Source organism: Seriola dumerili, unplaced genomic scaffold (assembly GCF_002260705.1).
Source record: "Seriola dumerili isolate Sdu_G_001 unplaced genomic scaffold, Sdu_1.0 BDQW01000278.1, whole genome shotgun sequence".
Classification (NCBI taxonomy): Eukaryota; Metazoa; Chordata; class Actinopteri; order Carangiformes; family Carangidae; genus Seriola; species Seriola dumerili.
The window spans coordinates 609,530-634,226 of NW_019174533.1; the positions used below are offsets into that span (position 1 = coordinate 609,530).

The 24,697-nt window shown below is 40.0% G+C and overlaps 1 protein-coding gene and 1 non-coding gene across 2 annotated transcripts; one reads left to right on the forward strand and one right to left on the reverse strand.

Moving 5' to 3' along the window:
* The first annotated feature begins 152 nt into the window (after positions 1-152).
* On the forward strand, positions 153-224 carry trnaq-uug. Its single transcript has one exon. It is a non-coding gene; the product is annotated as a tRNA-Gln (tRNA).
* Positions 225-3,082: 2,858 nt separating this feature from the next.
* On the reverse strand, positions 3,083-24,461 carry LOC111230694 (calcitonin gene-related peptide type 1 receptor-like). The gene is made up of 13 exons (XM_022757511.1): positions 24,346-24,461; positions 13,439-13,496; positions 13,156-13,330; positions 11,068-11,175; positions 10,390-10,502; positions 9,243-9,334; positions 8,644-8,773; positions 8,285-8,438; positions 7,394-7,454; positions 5,372-5,438; positions 4,658-4,876; positions 4,090-4,131; positions 3,083-3,996 (listed from the first exon to the last, which is right to left on the reverse strand). Exons 1-13 carry the CDS (start codon positions 24,393-24,395, stop codon positions 3,709-3,711), a joined length of 1,557 nt encoding a protein of 518 aa, XP_022613232.1. The 5' UTR covers positions 24,396-24,461; the 3' UTR covers positions 3,083-3,708.
* Positions 24,462-24,697: the final 236 nt, after the last annotated feature.

Here is a 24,697-nt window from a genome sequence, read left to right on the forward strand (position 1 = left end):
TCATCGTCACGTGTGCAGCTGTGTCATTGTGCCATAGGTCAATTAAAGAGACTAACCTGGTTCACAACATTAGTAATTAACACATTAAAATAGATGTCCGCAAGCTGTTGTCAAGTTTTATAAACCAATGAGCCGACATGGCGGTACCATCCGGTCCCATGGTGTAATGGTTAGCACTCTGGACTTTGAATCCAGCGATCCGAGTTCAAATCTCGGTGGGACCTCATCCTTTTCTTCAACGCGCAACATCTAGTCTTACGTGTGGACTAAATAACAGTAGCTGTGAGTCTAAACAGCAGCCAAACAACCACCAACTACACAGAATCAGGCAGTAGTAGCCGGACCCTGTTTTTTTTTTTTTTTTTGCCTTGTCCATGTCCCGCCTCTCTGGCCCCCTGGCTGCAGTGTTCAGATCCTTTACTTAATTAGAGCAATTACATCATCTAAATTCATTCTCTGGTAGGTCAAGGTGAGGCTAATTTCCTCACTTAATGCTGTTGGTTATAAAATATAAAGCAACACATATTTTGCATGAAAATCTATGAGCAAAGTAAAAAGCAACAAGTAAAGAGGACAACATTTCCCTCTCAAATAAGAATATAAACACATAACTGTGCTTATACAGCATCTTTATTGAAGTGCAATAGAGTAGAAAGTCATTTATCAACCATGATAAATAAATAGTCACACCGTGCCACTGATAATTTCACTATGAAACACAACCCACACGTTTAAATTCAAACAACTTTATTTCCACACGTAAATGGCAGTGTTAAAAACATATATACAGTAATATGCTTGAATTTAACATTTCTTTTGATGGTTTATTGGAATGTTCCTCGAATTTCTTTGCAAATATGTCCATGACAGCTGTTTCTCTACTGGGCAGCATTGGTAGAAGTGTACAGGGTTGGGGACCCTGTGCAGAATGAGTGGAGAGCCACCGCTCTCTAACAGAGCCTCCTTATACTCAGCTGTTTTCTTACCACAATTGTGGTTTATGCATCAGTGTACCCTGCTGTATACACACTGGAGCATTTGTATTCCCAGTATGTTGTGCGTGGATGCATCCTGGAAAAACACCAAAATACATTTGCTGCTAGTTCACTTTCAAACATAAGACTTGCTCAGTATTCCAGTGGAAATTGAAATGGTGCTGGTACTGTAGCCTGCCAGTGTGCATACAGCACAGTACATGTGCAATGGAAAAACTATTAAATTAGTGAAGTGGCAGTGAATTGTATTTGTGCATTTAGAAATAGTAAAACAGCCAGTACAATAACAATAATAATAATAATATAGAACTTTACAAGGCAATAGGAACACTATTATAATAAACACATTACAAATCTTTGAAATTGTCTCCTTCCCATGCTGACTGAAGTGCAGTTAATAAGAAATAGAAAAAACACTTATCTCTAACAATTTATACACTAATTTGGCACAGTCTTGTTGTGTCTGCAAAAGCTATATTCATCACAGAATCGTTTCAGAAGATTCAGATCTCCTGTCATATTACAATAAAGTTAATGTCGTAATACAAAGTGAAAATGTAAGTTATAACAAAGTTGGAGGAGGGACTATTTGTGAAAAGCACCTGTGCACACACTGCTCACGTACATTATTCCACACAGCATAGTGTTTCTGAATCTCCTCTATGAGTGCCATGTTTTTGCCAAAGTACCCCGACCCTTGGTGTTAATGGAGTGAGTGAGGAGAATGACTGAGATTCAGCATGAGTGAAATCATTGCCTCACCCCAGAGCTCCATTATCTCTGCACCGGTAATTCTCCTGTACTCATAGCACAGCTCCTACTTTGAATTGGAGGGAGTTATTATCCATAATGTTCAGCACATAATTTGGTTCCAGGAGGTAAAGCTTTGGTTTGAATCATATAAGGCTTAAAATTAACCACATACTAGTTTACATATACGTTTAGCTGTTATGTACAGCCACCGTTTCCACTGTTCTATCTCCTATTCAACATGAGCTGTGTACGAATCTGAATCCCTTTTAACATGGTAAATTCCACATTCACATGATGAGGTCTGTTTATTTGCCATGAAAGTGAGTTAAACATTTTAGCAAACTTTGTGTAAGCAAACATAGTGACTTCAAAAAACCTTTTATACAGCGGTAATGTGTAGCTTCTTCTGTTCAGTGTCCAAACTTAACATTTAACCTGTCAAGAATTAGTTTTACAACCCAAAGCTGAAATATGACTTCTGTTTTCAACATTAGAGCCGACAAAGACAAAGAACGTAACTACAGAGGCAGTGGAGTTGAGAGAAAAGGGTTAAGGTTTTCAGGTTAGCCAAAAGATTTATTGCCATAGATCCTGTTAGCGTTTTTGATCATTTTTGCCAGGTGTTCTTTCTTGTTAGCTTTTCTTTGCCCCTTTTAACTTGTTTGTTTAAGAAAATAAACTTTATTTTGATTATTTACAGCCCGTAGATCGTAGGCATTAAATTTCTGTTTTGTAATTGGCAACTGTTAAAGTTAAACCTTAACCCCACTAGAGCTAAAAGCTGAGATGATGCTACTGCTGCTCTGCTAACACAGTTAGCTTTAGCAGGAGTTCAGCTTGGTTTATTTTTCTTCATCACTGATGATTTAGCTGCTGTCTAATTTAGCTATATGGAAGAATTAACTGAGTTACCAGGTATAAGTTTATCAAAAAATTATATTTTTAAATTACAGAGCAGATAAAAATAAGTAAATGGATTTTAGCTTTAGCTAAAGCTAGTTGTGGCTATTTCACCAACTAGCGCTAGCTTGATATACAGCAGCTCTTTTGGTTTAGCTGCTGTGTTGTGCAGTTACTACAGTTTGGTTATTAGCTCAGTTTTCTGTTACACCCTGTTTTCAGCAGAAGCTATGCATTTCTATGGAGTATTGTTATATTATTATGTTGTGAAACAATGTCAAAAGTCAGATTCTGGTCTTGTGTTTACTGCATTTGGCCTTTGCAGGACAAATGAGCCCCTAATGCTGTGTATGTTCAAAACTTTAAGCACTTTGGCAACTGTACACTTCCTCAGACTGAGAGTAAATTTTGTCATTTTGTCATTTGTCATTTTGACATCTGTCTGTTACATTTCAACAGGAAATCTGAATCAAAATGTGAACTATTATTATGCTGCTTTTGTTGTGTTTCACCCTGTTAACACAATGATTCTCTTGGTGCGCTAAGCCAAAATGGGGATACTGGCTTTCCATGGGCTAGAGTATGATTATCCTTCTTAGATAAAAGCATGTAGAAAAAGTAAAATATGTGTGATCACATCAGTGGGCTATGACATTCATTGGTCACAGTGGTGTACGGGTAGAGCACAGGATTCATAAGGCAACAGATTACACAAACATAGAGTTCTGCGTCTGTGATATCAAGATGTCAGGTTCGGGATTTGCCCCTTTCTCCATTCTGACAGGAAATATAAAAACTAGGACAAAAAACATTATGATACTAGGATTACAGGATGACATAAAATTAATTTTCTCATCAGTTCTTGCAAATCCAAAAACTGGAGATGTTGCTGTAAAAATGTGTGTATATGTGTGAACACCACCTGCCTTTTAAGTGCTCTTCAGCTACTATTTACATAGATACACGCCCATCCTGTTAGCCTTTATTATAAACATATACCTGTAACCTCTCTGTTTCCTGAAGCCTCAGTCCTTCTGTGTCCCCTCCGTGCTTTATCCAGTCAGATGTCAGTGGTCTCCAGCTTGTTGAGCATGTCCGCCTCCCCATTGCTGCAAGTATTGTTTTGCTGCCCGTTGGCTTTCCGCTGCAACTTGGACAGGGAGTGGTTGTTTAGTTCAGAAGGCGCAGCAGCGGGCTGCTCCAAGTTGATGGTTGCGCGGCTAGTTTCGGTGATGGAGGAGTTGGTGTGGTAGTTAAAGAGGTTGCTGGAGATGGGTGTTTCTCCCCAGCCGGTTTTACCCCAGGTGAACTTCCGCTGAGCCCATTTCCTCCGCAGTGCTGCCTGGGCCTGGACGTCAACAATGACAGTCAAGAGAGTATTTAAATAAAATTATCCATATTTATTCTGAGATAACATGCAGCAATATGATAGTTCATGTACCTCAGCATTGCAGAAACAGAATATAATTGCCACCAGGAGTCCCTGCAAAAGTGACACAAATGAAATATTAATACAGAAACAGATGTCAGTGAGAGTATCTGTAAAACCATTTGTATGTTTAACATCCATGTCAAATCACTATTATTAGGCAATCATTGACCTTGGATGCGTTAGAGCTTTTTCCTTTCTAGCTCCTGTGAATTTGACACAAGATTCAGCTGCATGTCCAATTTCCATAGACAAGAAACCAAATAGCACTTGGTTATTCAAATTCAAAAGCAGACAGTGGCTCTATCATGCTTTGGAGTGTAGTGGAAATTGCTGAAAATGCTTTTAGTTTGATGTTGTTGCTTAATGAAAATGGGTTTAATGGTACTTAATAATCTAAAAAGCCTTTATGCTACAAACCAGCTGCGTTAGGAACAGAAAATGTCAAATCTTATATTCATAAGATAACTTGCAGGTTTTTTTATTGTCAATTTCACCAGTTTGATTTAATACATCCAGGGTTTGAATGGATCTCTGTGGCTCGTAGCAACTTTAATGTACAGTTTATTAGTGACTGTACCTGGAAGTGGCAGAAGATATTTACAAAGAAATCATATATGGCACGGCTGATGCGTCCCTCCGGCCTCCAGGGGAAGAGGATGTACTGGACCCCCAGCAGAGGGATGAGGATGAGGGTGGCTCTCACTGCCTTCATGTAGGCCGTGGACTCGGCACAGTGGGTTTCCTTCAACTTGGTGATCAGAACGCGGACGATGTTCAGGAGAAAGATTAAGTTCACCTGGGGGGGGGGCAGACATAGAAATCTGTTAATATTACCGAAGTATTACAACTTGAAGGGACGGCACGTCTTTTCATATTATCAAAGGAATTACAATGACCGGCCTGATGGTGGCACTGTAACAACACCTTCACATAAGGAGCCCATGGAGGTTTCTCCTATAACCTCTATTCCTGTTGCTCTGCATGATATTTCAATGGTAAAATGTTATTTTGATGAGTTTTTTCTTCTCATTTCCCTGGCAATAGTTATGAGTTTAACCACATGAATTTTAGTACGCAAATACAAATTAATTGATCGTGTACTTGCACCTGTATCATAGTGTGGAATTGCCTCATGAGTTTCAAGTAAAAGCACTCAGTCTGCCTTTATTTGAAAAGCAGTTTTGAGGGTCAAAACACATAAAAATCTGCATCTGACAATTTGATAGCGATCTTAGCTGTGAAGTCATGGACTACCTCATATGTACAACATTTACTTTCATTAATTACTCACAACCAGAGCAGCTTGAATGGGCCCATGGATGATGTAGACCAGGTGAGTGTTTGAGCTGATCCAACATCTGAAACAAACACAGGGAACAGGAACTGAAACTCCTGACTCCATTTATGTGAGTAGTCCTGTTCAGAATCTGCCTTCAAACTGAAGTTATACAGCCGGTATCCCAGAATGCATTTCACACCAAAGTGCACTGGCAACGACTGGCGGGGATTTTTATTTAAATTTTCCAATGTGTGGTCAGTTTATTTAACTAACAGCTGTTTATAAATCTGCTGCAGCGTTTAGGGGTTTTGAGGAGGGCCGTTGGCCGTCATTGTGCAGTCTGAGGAGACGCAATGCTTTATGGGAGGTGGAATATGTCCAGTACTACTACTTCCTGCTGTTTGATATGTATAATTGGTCATACCAGTATTTTAGTTCAAAACTCCTGTCAAAGTTACTGTATTATGTTAATACAAATGCAACACTTCCTGTAACTATTTCAGATTAAAAGCCCTCTAGCATTTCGGTGGACAGAAACCTTTTTTTTTCTTAACAGGACTTTTATTGTTGTGCTGACGTGCTGCAGCAAGTGTATTGTCTCATTTCCTGTCGCTGGTGTTTCTGTAGTTTTCATGTTATTCAGATCTGCTAGTTTCTTTAGCAGTTATCGATGGCTTCTCTCCCTAACACTCTCCTGCTCTCTCTGCTCGGTCCATCTTATCTTTAGTTATTCCTCTGCTTCCTTTAAGTGATAATGGTACAGGTAGTAAATGTAGTCTATTTGCAATGGAGGTGAGGCTCAGTGAATTGAAAGTGCAACTCCGCTTTTTGGCAGCTCCCTGCTGAATTATTTTTATCCCCGGTGGGGTCGGGTCGCGTTGGTGAGGGGTTGATTACATATGTGAACCCAGACCCAGAACATGCACGGAGCATGCTCGCAATGAATGAATGACAGGCACACAGAGAGGGCCGGTAAAAACTTCATGGAGTCTTTGACTGGACCACCACTGTGGTGGCAGCCACTCCGACTATGAAACAGTCTATAGTGCAAACAAAAAATCAGAAATGGACTTTCACTGTAAGGGCTCATGCTCCGGTGACAATAGTATTTATTTTTATGTTGACAGCAGGTTGCACTGTTGCATTTTGACCAGTATATATACTAGGTTTGTACCTACTCTTGTTATATACAGTCTTTGTGAGGGTGAGGGTTTGGGATTATCAAAATCTGTGTGGCAATATTTTTTACAGTCGCTTTGATGCTGGCAGTGTTTTATCGAACTGTTCAGCTAGAACACATTTAGTTCTTGGACGGACTGGATATCACAACACAACAGTGCCATACAGTGAACTGTTGCTGAATGAAATTGAACAGCTGAAAATCATTCTGGAGAACGAACTGAGGGAAAGGGAGAATTAGAGAAGCTCGGTGAGGAACTAATCGACAGGTCGTACCACGCCTGGTAACCTGCCAGTCAATCAGGAATGCGACTGGAACTTTGTGAAAACTCATTGTGTTTTCAGTTCATGAAAGTGTATAACTGAGGCCTTCGCGGTAACATTTTGTTTACCTAAAAATGTCTTGTTTAGCAGTCGGTTATACTGAAAGGCATTCTAAGGAGTCGGCTGATCAATTTTTTTTGGTAAGTACATTTTGTTTTAAGCCTGTTTTTCTCAAGACAAATTTAGCATCCCAAATAATATCACAGTTAACGTGAATTAGGGATTGACCTTGCTAACTAAGCTAAACAGCTAGTGCTTGCATTAGTACTAGACTCAGCCAACAGAGAGGGGCTCACAGAAATTTTACTTGATGAAGCAAATCAATATCTTTCAATTCCTGAGCCTCAAAGTGATCAAACAGAGTAAAACAAGTGCACAGGAAGGAGGGGAGGGAGAAACCCTGGACTGTAGTTACACAAGGTTATATACTATAACATTCTTGGTCTTGATCTGGACTTGAGCTTCAGTGCAGCGAATTTAACTACATTGGTGACATCTCTATGGATAGTGGTCTTGGTAGCTACATCTTACTTGTCGTTAAAGAAGAGCCCGCGAGCCACAGCATATGTCAAGGCAGGAACGATAGGAAAACCTAAGGAACAGAAACACAGGCAGAAATATCAGTCTGACATCCTGAATCTCTTCTGTTGCATCACAATATTTAAACATAAAGTGAAATCCAAAACAACGAAAGTATATTTCCCCAAATACTAAACTATTCCTTTATGTAACAATTAACCCACTAAACAAGTTGTTGTATACATTTTCAGCTCGAGAAAGCTGAAGCCAAGTTTTCAATTACTGTGAGAGCAGCAGCAGCAGCAGCAGCAGCAGGGTCTTAACAGTAAAGGCGACACGTAGGACATGTGCCATTCTCATTACAGCAAGGCCATATACTGTGCAGATATAAAAAGATGCGAGGCTTCGAGAGACATAAAAGAATCCATTTCGAATGCGTAAGAGCTGCTTTAATGTGGCTGCACAGAGAGGCCACCGGAAAGCCTAGATGAGAGTTTCTCATGAAAAGCCCACTTATCAAAGCGCAGGTACATGCAGCCTTCAAGATTACATTTCTGTGGTGCTGAATTATGTTTGAAAACTGATGCTGTCGGTGCAGTAGAAGATCTCAAGACTGCTCTCCTTGAAAACGTGTTGAGGATAATGTATTGCATGTGCATTATAAGCATCATAATCAGAGTGTTGCCCACAAAATGCACCTGCAAAGGAATCTCATTAATGCAATTCCTTCATATTTATTTGATGATTGTACTGTAAGAAAGGTTATATACAGTATATTCATCTGTGTAACCTGCTGAACCTGACCACAAGATGGAAGCAGCTAACACTGAAACACCATAAGAAAAGGGTCGGTGGTGAAGTGGCAGCGAAGTGGCAGTGAAGTGTCCAATCCCCCTGACTCACCCCATCCCAGGACGTAGTACCAGAAGAGCTGCTGTTCCCCGACAAACACAGCCACTATGATGAGCGTGTGGAGGTAGATGCCTTCACACAGCATCCAGAAGTAACTGGAAGTAGATGTATACTGAGTCAGCACAGCCAGGACCTTACAGCTCACCTGATGGACAGGAAATGGTAAAACTTCACTTCAAATGTGTCACGATGAATTAGAAGCAGCTTTTAACCCATAAAGACTATGGCTAAAAACAACAACAACAAAAGGTATTAAAGTTATTTGTAGGACATTTTTAACACGGGAATATTAGGTGAAGTGAAGTGAACTTCATTAGTGCAATGTGATGAAATATAACTCAGTGTCTCACAGGGTTGCTGGCATTTATGGTGTGGTTATTGGCCACAGTGACTGAGAGCCACATTATAGTAACAATGGAGTTCAAGATGAAGGAGAGAAACATGTTCTTGTGGAGGGAGATTCTCTGGCAGCTAAGACTCCTGAAAGATGGGGAGACAGACGGAGACAGAAGGAACAGTTCATCAGTTTATCACTTAAGTTTACTTAATTTTTAAATGCATATACTAATATTCAGTGTCAATTATTAGATATTGAATTTGCATTTTCATCTGCTGCTAGCAGGACTAATAAAAAGTTTGCGTAGAACATGTAGACATGTGGAATAGATCAAAATATTGCATTAGAAACACTAATACCCAGCTTATTATTAACAATTCAACCAACGGGATAAAAACACACTGATCATATTAATAGAAACACCGAACACACCAAGTGAAATTACCATATAAAAAGTCGATATTGTTGTCTACAAACAGCGATTTTGTACCATTTTTTTAAAAGTCATCTGAGACACTGAATCTCTACAGGAATAAAGTGAGTAAATCCAGACATAAAGAGTATAGAGATGTTCAGTCAGACCACAGAGAAGAAAACTCTCACTCGACTCACTTGAAGTAGGAGAAGATGATGACACAGATGATCAGGGAGACAATAGACAGACCATGACCCACCATGGCCAGGTAGTAGAGGCTGATGGCAAACTGTAGGGGGAGGGAAATGGTTCCATTATAATGAATAGAGATAAATTCACCACTTATTAAGAACAGCTATAAGTTCCTAGTCTATATGTTTGCATAGTCTCTATACCACATGCTGTCAAAAGCACAGAAGCAAAGAAAACTTCTGTAGAGAGAATATTTCGGGAAAGCCGTTTGATAAGTGTTTCCAGAACGATCATATTTAGATACACATCGTTGTTGGACACATGTCATGGCAAGATTCATGAAACAATGTGCTCTGACAGACTTTACAACGCCAGTTCCTACAGAAATATGTGTGTGCAGGAGCTGTATAAGCTTCTTGTAGATATGAGGGTGGATTAAATCGATCCTAGATCAAAAACTACAGGTCAATGTGTTAGATTTTGAGTTTGAAGTTTAAAGAAGAAGAAATCAGGATGTGCAGGAACATAGATATCTGCTTCAAAGTTACAAAGAATTTTCTTGTGATGGTTAGAGTTCGAACCCATTTTATACAAAAGCATAAGAGCATAAAACTTGAACATTGCACTCTGATTAGTTCAACATAGTGAGGATGGTATTTATTGCACTTTATTTCATAACGACACAGTGACACCGCCCAGTTACAGGCGAGTCACGGTGCGTGAGTGAAAAGTCCCATTTTGACAGTTCAGAGACTGTAAAGGAATCCGACTCCACTAGCTGAACTGTAACTTTAAGCTAAGCGCGGTGGACTCAGCTTGTTTGCTGTAGCGTACAGGCTCTGGTGTTCATGCCAGTTCAGAACACATGATTCAGTGAGTGCAGACTGCAGAGTGCCCTCAGGTCATGTTGTTGTGCTCAGCTGTCCAAGCATGTGTTGTGTAAGTGTGGACTATCAGATATCAACATCTGTCATAGACCCTTCTGGTGTTATTTCCTGTAGTTGCTTCCAAATCATGCAAAAAAAAAAAAAAGTCTGACGGTTACTATGCATCAGTCCATGTGAAAGAGGACAAAGCGCCTTGTTTTTTGATTCCAAAGAGTGACATTATTGTGAATTAACCTTTGCAACCTTCTCATACACTGTGTTTTACCTTGAGTTTGTCTTTGGTGTAGGCCTGACACTGGGTGTAGTTAGTCCAGATTCGGTTGCTCTCTGGGTGATGGAACCACTGGCCGTCAGGATTACACACTTTGGTAACCTTCTCTGTTGAAGACATTATCACATTACATTACATTACCCAAATATTCCTTACAGTTCGATTTACAAAGAAAAGCTCACTATAAGCACTACTTGTAATTTGCATATGTTTCTGTGTCAGTGTATTGGTGTATATGTGTGTGAGAGAAACCATTTATTTATATATTCATTTATGCAATGTACAGCAAAAAATAAAAAATAAATGAAATCACCACCATCACAAATCACCATCACCAGGGGAGATACAGAGCGTCTGCCGATGGATTTTTTTTGTTTGACTTCATGTGTATCTGCGCAATTACGTTTGAACCCCTAAACTTTGGGCGCTTTGTGTTAAAATGGTATTTATCTCCCACACAGTTCTTTCTATATTCATGTAAACCTACTGAAATCAAAGCGGCGACTTGGCACTTTAATGTAGTATCAGTTACTTTTATTTCAAACTGAATGTGCTGAAGCTCAGAGCCTGAAAATCAAAACATGTGTCACTGTCCACATACTTGTGCGTTTCTGCGTGTGTGTGTGTGTGTGTGTGTGTGTGTGTGTGTGTGTGTGTGTGTTAAGGCCTCACCAGCAGGGTCAAAGTCGTGAAAGTACTCAGGACACATCTGCATTGCGGTCCCAGGAGCGGAGTCCCCCCAGCACAGCCAGCCGTCCCACGTACGATTACAGTAAGTACCTACAGAAAGCAGCGCAGACACGACATTGAACTTGCAGGGCGTGCAGACACTAGAGACATGACACACGTGTATGAAGTTTTACTCATGAATCCCTCTGGCTCTTGCTTTGGCTTTTTTAAACTTAACTTTAATGTAATACAGTTTCCTACACGTTCAGACCTTACATACGAGGATACTCTGTCATCTGAAATACCAAACAGGTCCAGGACTAGAAATAAAAGGATGTAAAAGACGTTCTTCCTCCACCTCTAGTTTCAAAGTGATGTATGCACAAACAAGGCACCTCATCCCTCTGTAGGTGGTGCTCTTTCTCTGCTCAGTACGTCAATATCGCAGGGTGGCAGAGGATTCCTCCAAGGAAAGATGTTTCAGCCTCTGCATGTTTAACACCAAAAGTAAAAGCTGGTATCTTATATAAAATATGAACTTACTCAATAACAATGTCTTATGCATATTAATCATTTACTCTTAAATAATTAGGGGCAGTATTTTACTTTTAATGGGGAATTGTAGGAGGTATAATGACGTCTCACGCGTTTTTAAAAATTTTTTTACTTCTTCTTCTCACTCTGTGCTCTTTTATTAAAGTTGACCGTATTGCAGGTCAGGTTATCTGTATAGTAAATCTTTTAAGACCGCTACAGTTCAAGATTGTACTCTAGTATTTTATTTATTAGGTTTGGATGCCATTTCAAAGGAACATTTGAGAAGCAACCCAGTCAAAATAGAAGTCTTATGTAATGTATTATCACATCATTCTGCGCTGTCAGTGTCTCACATGTCAACGGGGAATCATAAAGGTAGAGAACTGTTTAAATTTTTAATAAAGTCCCCCGACTGAATGAGTCATAAATTATCTATTCAACATAAATGGTGTTACACTTACATAAACTAAGTGTCTAACCGCAGCCCATACAAAGAGGGTCAACAATAGACGGAAACCTGGCGGTACCAGGTTGCACAGTGGCATGTTGGGAAATGGAGCACAAATAACATTTCAAAGGCAGTGAAGCACCGAGTCGGAGTAACAGCCACTGGTAAAGACACAAAGGGCAAGTTTCCTTTCTTTCAGACTTACTTCCTCTCTCTCTCTCTCTCTCTCTCTCTCTCTCTCTTTCTCTATTAGTGTATGCATATACTGGAAATTGCAGGACAATCAGTAATGCATATATCTAAATCTGCATGTCATAAAGAAGTTATCAGCACAAGCATTATTTAACAATGTGTGGAGAGATTTTATAGTCTTGAGGTGTATGTACTGACTTGGGATATCTTAGGATATTGTCACTTTTTCTCGTGTGAAGCCAGAAGATGGAAAACGCCCACTGTGACTTGAAGCTTGGCAAGAACAGCAGTTGTAGTGGATGATTTATGTACCATCAGCCACATGGGCCAATAACGAGCCCATTCCACGCGTTGATAAGTGACACAAAGGTGAGATTCATGTTTTATCTGAAGTGTTTCCAAAAGTGTTTTTCGGAAAGTCTGATCAAGGTCAAGAACGACTGGTTGGTTTGGAAAAATACGTACGTCTGATTAACCAGGGTTATTACAGTTCATCCTATATGGGGAACATGAATGGCTATACCACATTTCATAGTTTCAATAGTTGTCAAGACATCTCACTAAAAGTGAAAAGTTGAAAAAGTTAGGGGATCAAACCAACGAAAAGACTTCATCCTCTAGAGAACATGAATGTTTGTTCCATCTTTCACGGCAATCCATCAAATAGTCGCGGATCATTGAATCTTAGATATACCCGTACCAAGTATCTTACTGATGCAGTGAAAGCATTTATTATTTCTTCTAGAAATATGTTTCTACATTTTTAAGTTCTTACTGACTGATGAGGAAAAAAAGCCTCTATGAAGATGGTGTGAAAGTCTGGGAAACAGAAGGAACACGGTGCTGGTTCTGTTGTGGCTTGGGCATGTTTATGACACAGTGACGTTTATTGATCCATTTCACAGTCTCCTCACCTTCTTCTGTATGTGGTGGATCGCTGATTATCTTCAGGTAGCACTCAAACTGAGCAGCCAGAATCTGGTGTCGGGAATTTCCTAGTACAGTGGATATGTCGCTGAAATTCTCCTGCTGCCCATGCACCGCCTTTTTGACAGCCACCATGGACCCCACATCCTCAGACCGGGACAGCTGGGTGGTGAAGTCATCCAAAAATACAGATAAGGTATATTATAGATATTACAGCTGGAAAATCAATCTACAAATACTTACTTACTTACATACCACAGCTGTACTCACCTCTGTGCCCAGAACCAGTGCAACTATCAGTGAGAGTGTTAGAGTCCGCCACATGTCTCTGAAAGGAATACAGGACAAAGCATTTATTAGACATTTTAATGCATAATAAACAAAAGCATGCAGGCAAGAAAATATTCTGCATATACTGTATTACAGTTGTAATTTGCATTCCAATGTGCGTGTGTGACTGCATGTTTTTTTTAAGCGGGCTTGTGCATGTTTATTTACAGTATGTGTATTTTCTCATCTCTCAGGACAGGAAGTTCATGCTCCAGCAGCTATTCCTCTTCACTGTCCACCCAGGGTCAGAGAAACAGATGCGTGTTTATTATTGTTTTTGGGCAAAAGGGCAGCAAGTTCCCTTTAGTGTTTCCTCTGTAATGAGCCTAACATGGGTGAAAGAAATCCTCGGCGTAACGACACATAAGACGGAGGTGAGGGTTTTATCCGTGAGAAGGGAAGCTGGCTGCAGTGTATTTCAGTGATTGGATAACATGATATCATCAGCTGTGTTCTTTAATTTTGCTGTAAATACAAGTGATAAATAAGTATATAATAATTTTGTTGTCAATCACAATACCAGATGCTCATTTCAGGTTCGTTTTGAACTGTAAAATGTATCCAAAGCACAGGGAGAATTTTTAATTTAATGTTATAATAGATATATGCAAAAAAAATATTTAATGGGTTTGAATATTTAAGTGGTTTGAAAATTGATGGGAGTGTGAACTCGAGGGGTAACTGTGAGGGGAATTGGAAAGGAACATTGGAAACTTTGAGTGTTTGAATGTTAAAAGTAGCTACGGTTCAAATTCACGCCAAGAAACTCGTCTTTGAGGCCAGAGTAGTGAAAACATTTTGACAGTTGAGAGCACAGGAAAGAGAGATGGAGAAAACAGAGGAGAGAGAAATGTGGGAAATGCTGTGCGTCAAGGGCGTGAGGAGTTTCAGGAACCAGTGCCTTGAATAGGTCGAACAACCATTCTTCATTCTTTGTTTTATTTTTTCCTTCTACCTGCTCCGCTTGCTCACGTACAGCGAGAGACGCCGAGCATTTGAGTGTGTTGACGAGCTAATGAAGGGAAAAACAAGAACTAGCCCATATAAGTCAAACAGAGCTTTTTAATTAAATATGCTTCCGTGAGCATGTTAAGCATAATTTAATGCTCCAATGTTAAGTGATTTTGTGTAATGCCTCTTTTGACTCACCCCAAGACACAAAGCTAATTATTAAAACATTTGCAGTAAATAAATTCTCAGAGTTCAACAAGTTAATATTTATGTGTATCTAACCTGTCAGCTTTGACGCTCGGAAGACATTAGAAAGTTGCACAAATATCAGAGGCACGTAAAACACAATTTGATGCTAATGCTAGCTGGTGCTGAGATTTCTGTAGTTTTAAGAGTCAATATAAACTTTTGCCAACTATCACTATGTAGTTAAAAAAAAAAAAAAGCTGAAAGGAATGCTCTATATTTTGGTAAATAATTTTTCGCTGTCTTACCAAGATAAGAGGATCAGTATTTTCATTTTCAACGACACGTTTAGCCAAACGTTAGCTTAGCAAAAACAAGAAGTGGAAGGAAATAGCTAAACCTTGTTCTGCTAAAGATGCATTTAACAACACCAAAACTTTAAGAGAAGAAGACATACTGTACACTGTGGTTTAACAAGTTGTTATCTTATGTGCTACAAGTTACTGACCAATAATGGACAAACAACGAACCAAAGGTGATTAGTTTGTGTAGTTTGCTCGCTACCATGATAATACATGTAAAAAGACAGCGTCTAGTGGTGGAGGTAGTTTTCTTTTACTTTTGAAGGGAGCTAGTTGTTTAGCTTAAACGTTGTGGAGCTAATTCTTTAAATAGTTTCCTCCTTGTGACAGACAACACTGCTATACGATTTGGCAGCCGTCTGCAGTAGGATACACCGAAAGACATTCATGAATGCAAAGATAATCCAAAAAAGGTGTTTTGTTTTTTTTTTGTCATCTTTGCTGCTGAGCGCTCGTTGATGATTTTTTGCATCGTTTCCCTCCGACTGCAGTTTGAGTTTCTGTAGGCGACGACAACCATACACACAGACACTCACAAACACCCACACATTAATTTATAATTACAATTCCATTCAATAAAAACCAAACAACGAATGGCTTTCTGTCTGTTTTGTACACAGTTGACTCGAGCGTTGCATTGTTCCCGATCAGGACATTGTAAATCCAAGGACACACACACTCATGTATTATAATACCCTGGCAGTGCTCGCTGTATGCCATTGTCACCAATGTACACTGCGTACAATCTATCTGTCAACTGTGGTCAAGTAGTTTGGGTTCCTTGCTCTCTGGTAACAATACATTCTGAGAGGTCGTTGCCTCTGTCACTTCCTCTGTCCGCGTGTTTTTGTCCCTCATTTTCTCCAGGGTCATTGCCTCTCATTATGAATCGAGGCGATTCAGAGCACGAGACATAAATACCGAAGAATATCATTAAAAATGTGAATGTATGTACATATTTGTGATGCCTGTATATGACAAAGTGTGTGTTTGAGATGTGTGTTTTTTGTGTCCAGACATTATCTCCCACAGGAGGACATATCTGCCCCTCCACTCTTTCTTTCTTCCTCCTCTTTTATTGTCTCATGTTTTCCTCTCATTCCTGCCCTTTTGACAGTCTTTTCCTCCCAACCTGACTCTGTCTCCTCTGTTATTTCTCTTCCGACACTGTCGTTTATCATCAACATTTATCCCTGTCACTGTCTCTCGTTGAGTCTGTGTGGTGTCCCTTACGCTTCCTGGCCACTCTGGCTCTAATTCAAGGAACATATCAGGGTTGCAGCTCAGCTCTGGAAAGTGATAAGGAGAAAAACACCAAAAACACTTTCGTTTAAACAACCTTTAAGAAAGTTGTTTATGTCTTTGCTCTTACCTCTGTGAAACGTAGCAATCTACAGCTAGCAACATTAGCGCTGTAGCTAAGTTGGAGCCAGTTGGTGCAGCATCACCGGGGGGTCCTCAGTGGTAAATACTGTGCCGACCAATGCAGAATGCGCGGCACAAGTTTTTCTGCTGTAATGTGAATATGAAAAGACCAAACTAATGATGAATCAACTCTACTAACAAGTACTGCCTGTATATCCGAAGCCTCATATGTCTTATTGCTCTGAGCCAAGGAGCTCCGCTGTTGTCCAAAAATGATTACAAACACATTAATCAGCCACGCTGCTGCACTGGGTGACATGTTCCTTCATTATGATACAATCCCACATTCACTATCCTGCTGCTGCTGTAACATACTTATTAAGTACACGGTGTCCATGGAGAAAATTGACATTGCAAAAATGCTTTTACGCCTGTTTGAGTAATGTCTTCTAAAATACACAGTGCCTAGATGTTTTATTAAATTACAGAGCCTTTATAAAGAATTTATTTATGACTCGTTTTTAAGAATTTACATGTTCAGTGGTGATTGAGTGATTGAGCCTGGGGCTGAATGCCACAGAGAGACAAACTAACACATTGCTGTAGAGTTTTGGTCTTTTTATGGGATGCACTGACAATAACAAATGTATATTGCAAATGGAGGGTGTAGTTTAAGTATTTTTCTCCTGTATTTTCAGCATTATTTTTCCAACACAGCCATATTCAGTTGCATGGAGCATGTAAAGGTTCCTTCCCTTTTTCATTATAAAGTACACCACAGCCAATGATGTACAAATGAAACATGGGTAATTGTTATGTCTATGTTAGTTGATAAATCTTCCAATAGCTCAGTGTATTCCTTTAAAGGAGCCCTGATTTCTTTCTCCGCTGTGATGTTTAGTTGGTCTGAGAGCAGTCATTGTCAAACTGGAATGTGTGGTTTGCTTGTCTGGTAACAGCTGTAGAAACAACACGGAGCCACGAGTGCACCATGTGTAGGAGACTCATATTAACACGACACAACACAGAACGGTCATCTATGTGCAGCTATAATCGTAAAAAAATATATTAACACGTGTATATCCGCCTGCAAGAAAACCTCACATCAGGCTGCAGCAGCGTGTCTTGGCAACCGAGGGTTTCAAGGTTAAGTGATGTTTGTGATGAATCTGTCTTTTGTATGCATGGATCATCCACCTTGCAACATACACACAATCATCACAGTGATGGGCTGAACTTCTGTTTCACAAGGTTTAATGCCAAGGTGATGGACACATTTAACAAAAGAATCAAATATCTGCCTACTCAGTGGAAAGAGGAGGAAGGCTTAATATGTTGTACGCAGTGTATCAGTGCTTCTGAACTAGTTTGACTGGCTTCTGCGCACCAGAGACAATGCAGACACAGGTTTGTGTTTGAGCCTCAGGGTCCTTTACTTTATATTTAGATACATTCCAATGGAGACAATCCTCAACTGAGGAAAATAAACACACGTTTCCTGAGCCACGAATTCATACAACGCCTTAAGATCATAGGACAAGTCAATGTCGTTGTTATGGAAAGGGCTTCGTCACTAAACGTTTATTTCTTTTTCTGCTAAAACAAATATATTTCTTAGGATTTGTCAATGAGCTAGAGCTTCAAGAACATAAATATGATTATTAGTGGCCAGAACAAACTAATGTACAATATATTTAATCTAATGGAAACTGTCTCTCAATAACTCATCTGAGGCACACTAGGACGTAATCGGACATACAGTAGACCGGCCACACCTGACAACAGACAACAATTTAGAAATAGCTTTCCTGGCTATGAGTAGTTAAACAACAATCCTGAAGTGTTGCCTTGGCCGGCGCTCCGCACTTTCATCTCCCTCCAGTGTTTAAACATCATCACTCTGCAGCATTTGATCCATTCTTGGGAGTTATTTACTGATGAACTGCATCCACTTTTTTGTTTTTTTCTCATACTACTTCTCCCTCTAAATCAATTATGATCTGCTAGAATTCCCAGAATGCCTTTGGATCACTTCCAAAGAATGGTAATTTTCCATTTAGGAGTCGGATGTAGTGAGCTGTACATCCGATCTAAATGCGTAGGTGGGGAAAACAGAACCAGACTTTCCAGTGAGGGGGAAATTTTTCTTCTTCTTACTCAAACTGAAACTTTTTTAAATTTTTTTTTTTTTACCAAAGAATCTGTTTAAGTGTAGAATTATGTCATTTTTTAAAAACCCTGGTCCTCTTGATTTAGAGAATGGCAGAGAAACTCCACATCCTTAAACCTCACTGTGTGAGTCACGCTGATCTCATGGTTTCACGGGTCATCAAATCGGATGATGGGAAATCCAAATATTGTTGTTTTACTACACCAGATTTAGGTTTATTGGCCGCTGCACCCAGTGAAATGGACTGCAGAGGCAGCTGTGATGTAAAACAGGATATTACCCCGACCCTAGACGTCAGTATTTTGCTCGAAGTATGAGCAGCAGAATTTTAAAAGAAGGAATTCACTACTAAAATTAAACTATTAACGCGTGTGTGTTGCCACTGCAGAGCTCTTACCATTTATTCAGAGTGGGATTTTCATATTAGCTATAGAGAAATGTACATTTGTCTTAATAAATGCAGTAATTGAATGCATTGCTTTGGGGAAGTATTGCACTTAATTTGAGAAAATCCAGACCCATAGATTTGACAGGTGCTTAAAGGAGAACAGAACAGAAGCCAGGACTAAAAGAACTAAACGCATAGAATAAGATCTTAAGAGCACATAAACATAAATGACTGGAATTCTTCTGTTACTGACAACAACAAAGGAGAAAATGTAATTTTATAATTATGCTCTTTTATGATAACCTAAACAAATATGATGCGTAGGAACAATAACAGAGTGTCCTGCTGCAGATGGGAGTGTTTGACAGAGATAAGATAAGAATACCAGACACACAACACCAGTGAGAACCAGAGGGAGCAAAACTACACAGCCCTGCTCAGGGTGATGCGGTGAGCAGACCAGTAAATTATCAACTCCATGTGCTTAGTTTCATATCATAACTGTGAGGAAAAATAAATTAAATTTCAACCCTCTGCAGAACCACACAAACTGCTGCGATTATTTTCATTATTTCATCTGCTGATACATTTTGCTTGTTTAGTCTGTTCACTTCAAAACCCGTAGATATCAAGTTTACTATCAAAGACGACTTTTAATAACACAGACTATTCACATTAGGGAAGCTAGGACCAGGACTGCTTTGCATTTTTGTTGATGATTATTAAAATTATTGCTGATGAATTTTCTATATTTATAACTAATCTAAGCTATTAAGCTCTGCAAGCGACACTGTATACTGTCAGTTTTGGATTACAGTCCTATTCAGATACTTTAATTAAATGAAAGTACCAATACAAAAATGTAAAAATGCTGCATTACAAGTAAAAAAATAGCCGCAATGGCCAATGTGAGATGATTAATGATGAAGAAGAAGAAGAAGAAGAAGAAGAAGAAGAAGAAGAAGAAGAAGAAGCAACAAACTGGACACTGATTTAGTGTCACAAGGTTGGGAACCACTGGTTTAACCTTCAACAATCTTTAGTATACACACTTCAGATGAGAAAGCAGATAAATAAAGTGATGTTGGTTCATTCGGCTGCATCTTTCTTGTCTTGTGTTTCTCATCTGCCTTAGTCTCATTTAGTTCAGCCAGAGTTTCTCTGAGATTCAGCACTGACACTGAATTCAGTTCCCTCTAATTAGCTGCTCTGGTCGTCTGTCTTATAGGTCAGACTGTCAGAGCTATTGAATCCGGGGAGCAAGGAAGTGTGTGTGTGTGTGTCTGTTGGTGTGTGTGTGTATGCATCTGCTCACACATTATTCCTATTTATTTGTATTCCTAGCAGGAGATGCAGAGACTCACAGAGAAGCAACTCAAACCCCAACGGCGTTGTGTGTGTCCGTCTGTCTGTCTGTCTGTCTGTCTGTCTGTCTGTATGTGAGGGAAGGCAGAGGAAGGACGAAGGTTGAGGAGAGGATGCTATTATCTTCCTCTGTCATCCTGCGAACACTTCCTCCCTTCACCCCCCCCCCCCCCCCTCCACTTTTAAACAGCCCAACAGGTTAAAAATAAGCCATTGTTACACACACACAAAGGGACATGGAAGGGACTTTCATAGTGAGGGGGACACAGCTAACATCCTTGTAGGTTTTTAATATGAAAACACTGAAAGTTCATTACTACAGGATTTTAAAAATCTAAATTTAATAAAAAAAAGTTTGTAGCTTTTCTGAATAACTACCACAAGGATTTTTCTAAACAGAGCAAATCATAATCACCATCATAATTTTCATATTTACAAAAGTTTTCAGTGTTAATGTTCACGTTTTTAATGTGTAAGGTTTTTCTAAGTAAACGGAAGCGGAATTCAGCCATCGTTGGGATTATCGGTTACACCTGTGTTTGGCGACTCTGCTGGGAGAAAGGTCTACGGAGGCAACAGTCAACACACATCACTCATACAGTCAGTGGCATATGCTCACATATAGTATGTCACTAAATGAAAACGTCACGCCACTGTCTCCACATGCAACTGTAAAAATGGTTAAAAAAAAAATATATTTATATTTTGGTTTCGTTTATATGCCTGTGTCATATTGAGATTCAGCCTAGACACTGAACATGACATCAACAGGTCTGTCCCCTCTCTGTGTTTGCTGGGAAGCGTGCGTGAAAAAATAGTTTCCCGAGACGCCAAATCTCAGGGGTCTCCAACCTTTTTTTTTTACTCTGAGAGCTACTTTGACAAAATCAAAGGGGCTCTTATATTACTGGTTACATTTATCGTATCAAAAACACTAAAAACTGATCTCCAAACCGAATCAGATGAATAAGGTCATTTAACGAGCCATCAAATGTCAACATCCAAAACTCACATTTTGTTCTGAAACTCACATCAGACAAAAAATCTGAGTCATGATCCAGTCAAACCTGAACACACAAACGATTCCACGTTAATACTGAAAATATTACATGATGCACCTTTACGGGCAGCTACTTTGAAATGCAACAAACAGGCGTGCAGCACAGTGAGAAAACTTCTATACGACGACCACAAAGAAGTTCAACTCCAGGTCAGGCAGGATACTTGAACCTGCGGGCAGGAGGTGACTGAATGAGAAGGGATGCACCGCGTCTTCAAAGCACAAATGTTTCGGATGCAGTTAAAGTTTAAGGAGACGTACACGAGACTGGCTCTGCACCCGCTGTCCGCTCTGAATGAGGGCACACCCACCTTCCCCGCTGTTAAACGTCCAGCGTTTAAGTTCTGTGGAAAGTGGGCTCTTAACACCGTCTGACCCTGTAAATCACTTACGAGGGTCAGCAGCACACCAGCAGCACTGGGATTTACAGCGTCTGAGCTGTCCATGTATGAGTGATTATGGACTTGGTTATTTTCCCATAGCTGGAAACCAAAAATAGCAGCTGCAGCTTGGAGCCATGCCATGTGGTGTGTTTTTATTTTTCATTTGTATTTTTTCGTCCCCCAGGTCGTAAAAGCTGCACAGGGAATACAGACCAGAGAAGAGAGGCATAGGTCTGACATAATCACCCCCCCCTCCCCACCACCTCCTTCTCCTTAACTGCTCCATCCAAAGGAGCACAATCTTTCCCACCAGGCACCTACTGAAACCTGTAGATTGTGGTGAGGAAGAAGAACATCATCACCAATACAGCAATAACCATGTCAGCTTCACAAGCCCCCCCCCCATCTATCAGTCAGTGTGGGAGCCAGCACACACAGTTCTCAGATATGGTCAGCCTGACATCACGTTCACCACCAAAGCATCCTCTCTGATTCTTTTTTTTTCATCTCATTTCATTTCATCTCACTGAAAGTTTCCCCCAGAGAGTAAACAAACTCCAGAGTTCTGTTCGAGTCCTATAATTTCTTATCATTCAAAATCTTTGCCACTCCAGCTACAACCCCTGCAGCTATTATTTACATACAGTATGCAACCCTGACGTGTCAGTTATCTACCACTGAGCCTAAAATAAGCACAAGAAGAAGGGGTGGGGTGGGGGGGCTTGTTGGCTTGTTTGTGTTATGAAAGGGGGGAGGACTGGAGAGCGAGTTGGGGGTTAGGACCAAAGTAGCAGCCAAAACACCTATTAATACACTGATCGCTGCCCGACAAGAGCAGGCTGTTCCAGTCAAAGATGCACTGGCACACTGCTGAGGGGATGGGAGTGGTGAGGGGCGGGGGTGAAGGTTTCCCACGGGCAGACGCATAGTCAAGACTGTAGAGTCCAGGAATCATTCTGAGGTATTCAAAAGTCAAGTAAGGAGCTGGTCCAGGATCGATGTCTTGGGTGTGAGGATTACAACTTGGCAACACTGAGCGGAGGGGGGGTAAAGGGTATTCCTGAAGACACTCCACTCAAATGGAGCTAATTATAGACAGAGACACACAAAGCAAACATGGAAATAGCCGTTGCTGGTGAAATAAAAGCTGCCTGGCAAATTTTGCAGAGGCAAGTTCAAGTCCAAGGCTGAGGATCAGTGAGTGTCACTCTATTATACAGAGAGGCAACTAAGGAATAAGAATAAACACACGTATAAAACGAAAAAGGTCTTGTTTTCTGTGTGGATCATGCAGAGCAAGGACAAGAAAATGCGCCTATGAAGAGAGCAACTCCTGCAAGTGTGTGGTAGTTCACTGGGGGTTGCTGATGTGCATGTAAAAGTGAATGAAAATCACCCGAGAGAAATGCAAATTCCCAGAGAAAATAACAAAGAGAGCACTTGTCAGTGCATCCAGCCTGCTGGGAGTGGGTCAGAGGTAGATTTGTGCACCTATATACCTCCATGTAACCTACATTGTTTTCCTATATATTGATGTTTTGGAAGTGGACTGAATGTCAAATGGAAAAGATTAACAGTCATTGTATTGTAATGTGCACTATTTTTATGAGGTTTTCAAACTGCACAGCTCCATAAGAGAGATATGTTTTAGCTTCTTTTTGAATGGTTTCAATGAAAGCTGAAACTCTGTTATTAATATTTACGTTTCATTTCCCGGCATGTGCAGAACCGCTGCCCCTCAGTTTACACAACAGCTCAGTTTACTCTAAAGAAGCTGTCGTGTTAGAAGCCGATCACAACTTGACGGAGTCTCAGAGCTCTGCTGATGACAGGAGACACTGTCAGCTTCCAGCAAATGACTAAATCACTGCAATATCGTCCATCTTTACTGTCACATACCAGTCACTTTTAACACTGTGTTGACTCACTGCAGGCTACCTTATGTTGACCAAGGACTCATCAGCCATCTGCTGCATATTAGTAGAGATAATAACAGCGACACTCTTACACTCCAAAACGTCTATTCTATTTTATTCTGCTCTGTTCTACTTCTGTTTCTATTTCTATTCATTTGCTATTTAGAATTGCAACTGTAGAAGCAGGCAACCTGCCAGCTCATGGTGTGACCTTCCTTCAACCTGTATTCATCCTCAATGATATACTTTGCCCCATACAGGAAAAGGCATGGTGACATTCCTTTATTATTGTGCTATAAACACTTTGAGTGTGTCTGAAGCTGTCACTAGTTACTCTACAGTGACCTTATTGTGCTTTATGATATAAACACAGCCCTAAAACATTTCAGTTGGAAACTTACAGTGTATCTATAGTGATTAACATTGAATTTACAGACACCTTAAAGTGGTTTATTTATATTGGACTTACATTTACCACAATATTACCATGGTTACTTAACTTTTCTTGTGTGTTGCATTGCTGTATTTTTTCTTTTTCATAAGGGCAAAACAGCATTACATCCCGAGTTGTATGGATGGGGATACATGTCATACGACCGCATTCAAGTGAAGCCTCATAAAACCACTACAATAAGTCATAGTCTGGACTGTTCCCAATGTCTGGAAGCCAAACTTAGTAAAAGCAGAGACTTGTATCTTACCTTTTCCCTGAGTGAGTTGTCAAATCGATTTTTCCTCCAAATATCCCCATGTTTGCATGATCCGTGCAGAGAAATATCTCATGCTGCCCCTCTGACAACACTGACCAACCCGGACCACTCAGCTACAGCAAGACAAGCTGGGAACAGTTTGAAATGCATGATTTCCTGTTACAACTTCCAAAATAAAGCACCGGGAAACTGCTCTGACTTTTTTTTTTTTTTTTTTTTACTAAAGAACCAAAAGCGTTATTTCACAGATTTATTCCAGGATTAATGTCATTTTTGAAATTAGAAGAATTTGTACAGGGAATAAAAAAAAATAAAAAAAATTGACATTATTTTTTCTTTGTGA

What these genes read in the sequence shown, in the direction of transcription:
- LOC111230694 (XM_022757511.1), bottom strand. Translation starts at nt 24,395, where the DNA reads ATGGGGATATTTGGAGGAAAAATCGATTTGACAACTCACTCAGGGAAA. An exon ending in TCACGACTTTGACCCTGCTG is followed by an intron (nt 10,503 to 11,067) that starts GTGAGGCCTTAA and finishes TGTCTTCAACAG; the next exon opens with AGAAGGTTACCAAAGTGTGT. An exon ending in ATATCTTCTGCCACTTCCAG is followed by an intron (nt 4,132 to 4,657) that starts GTACAGTCACTA and finishes TCACTTTTGCAG; the next exon opens with GGACTCCTGGTGGCAATTAT.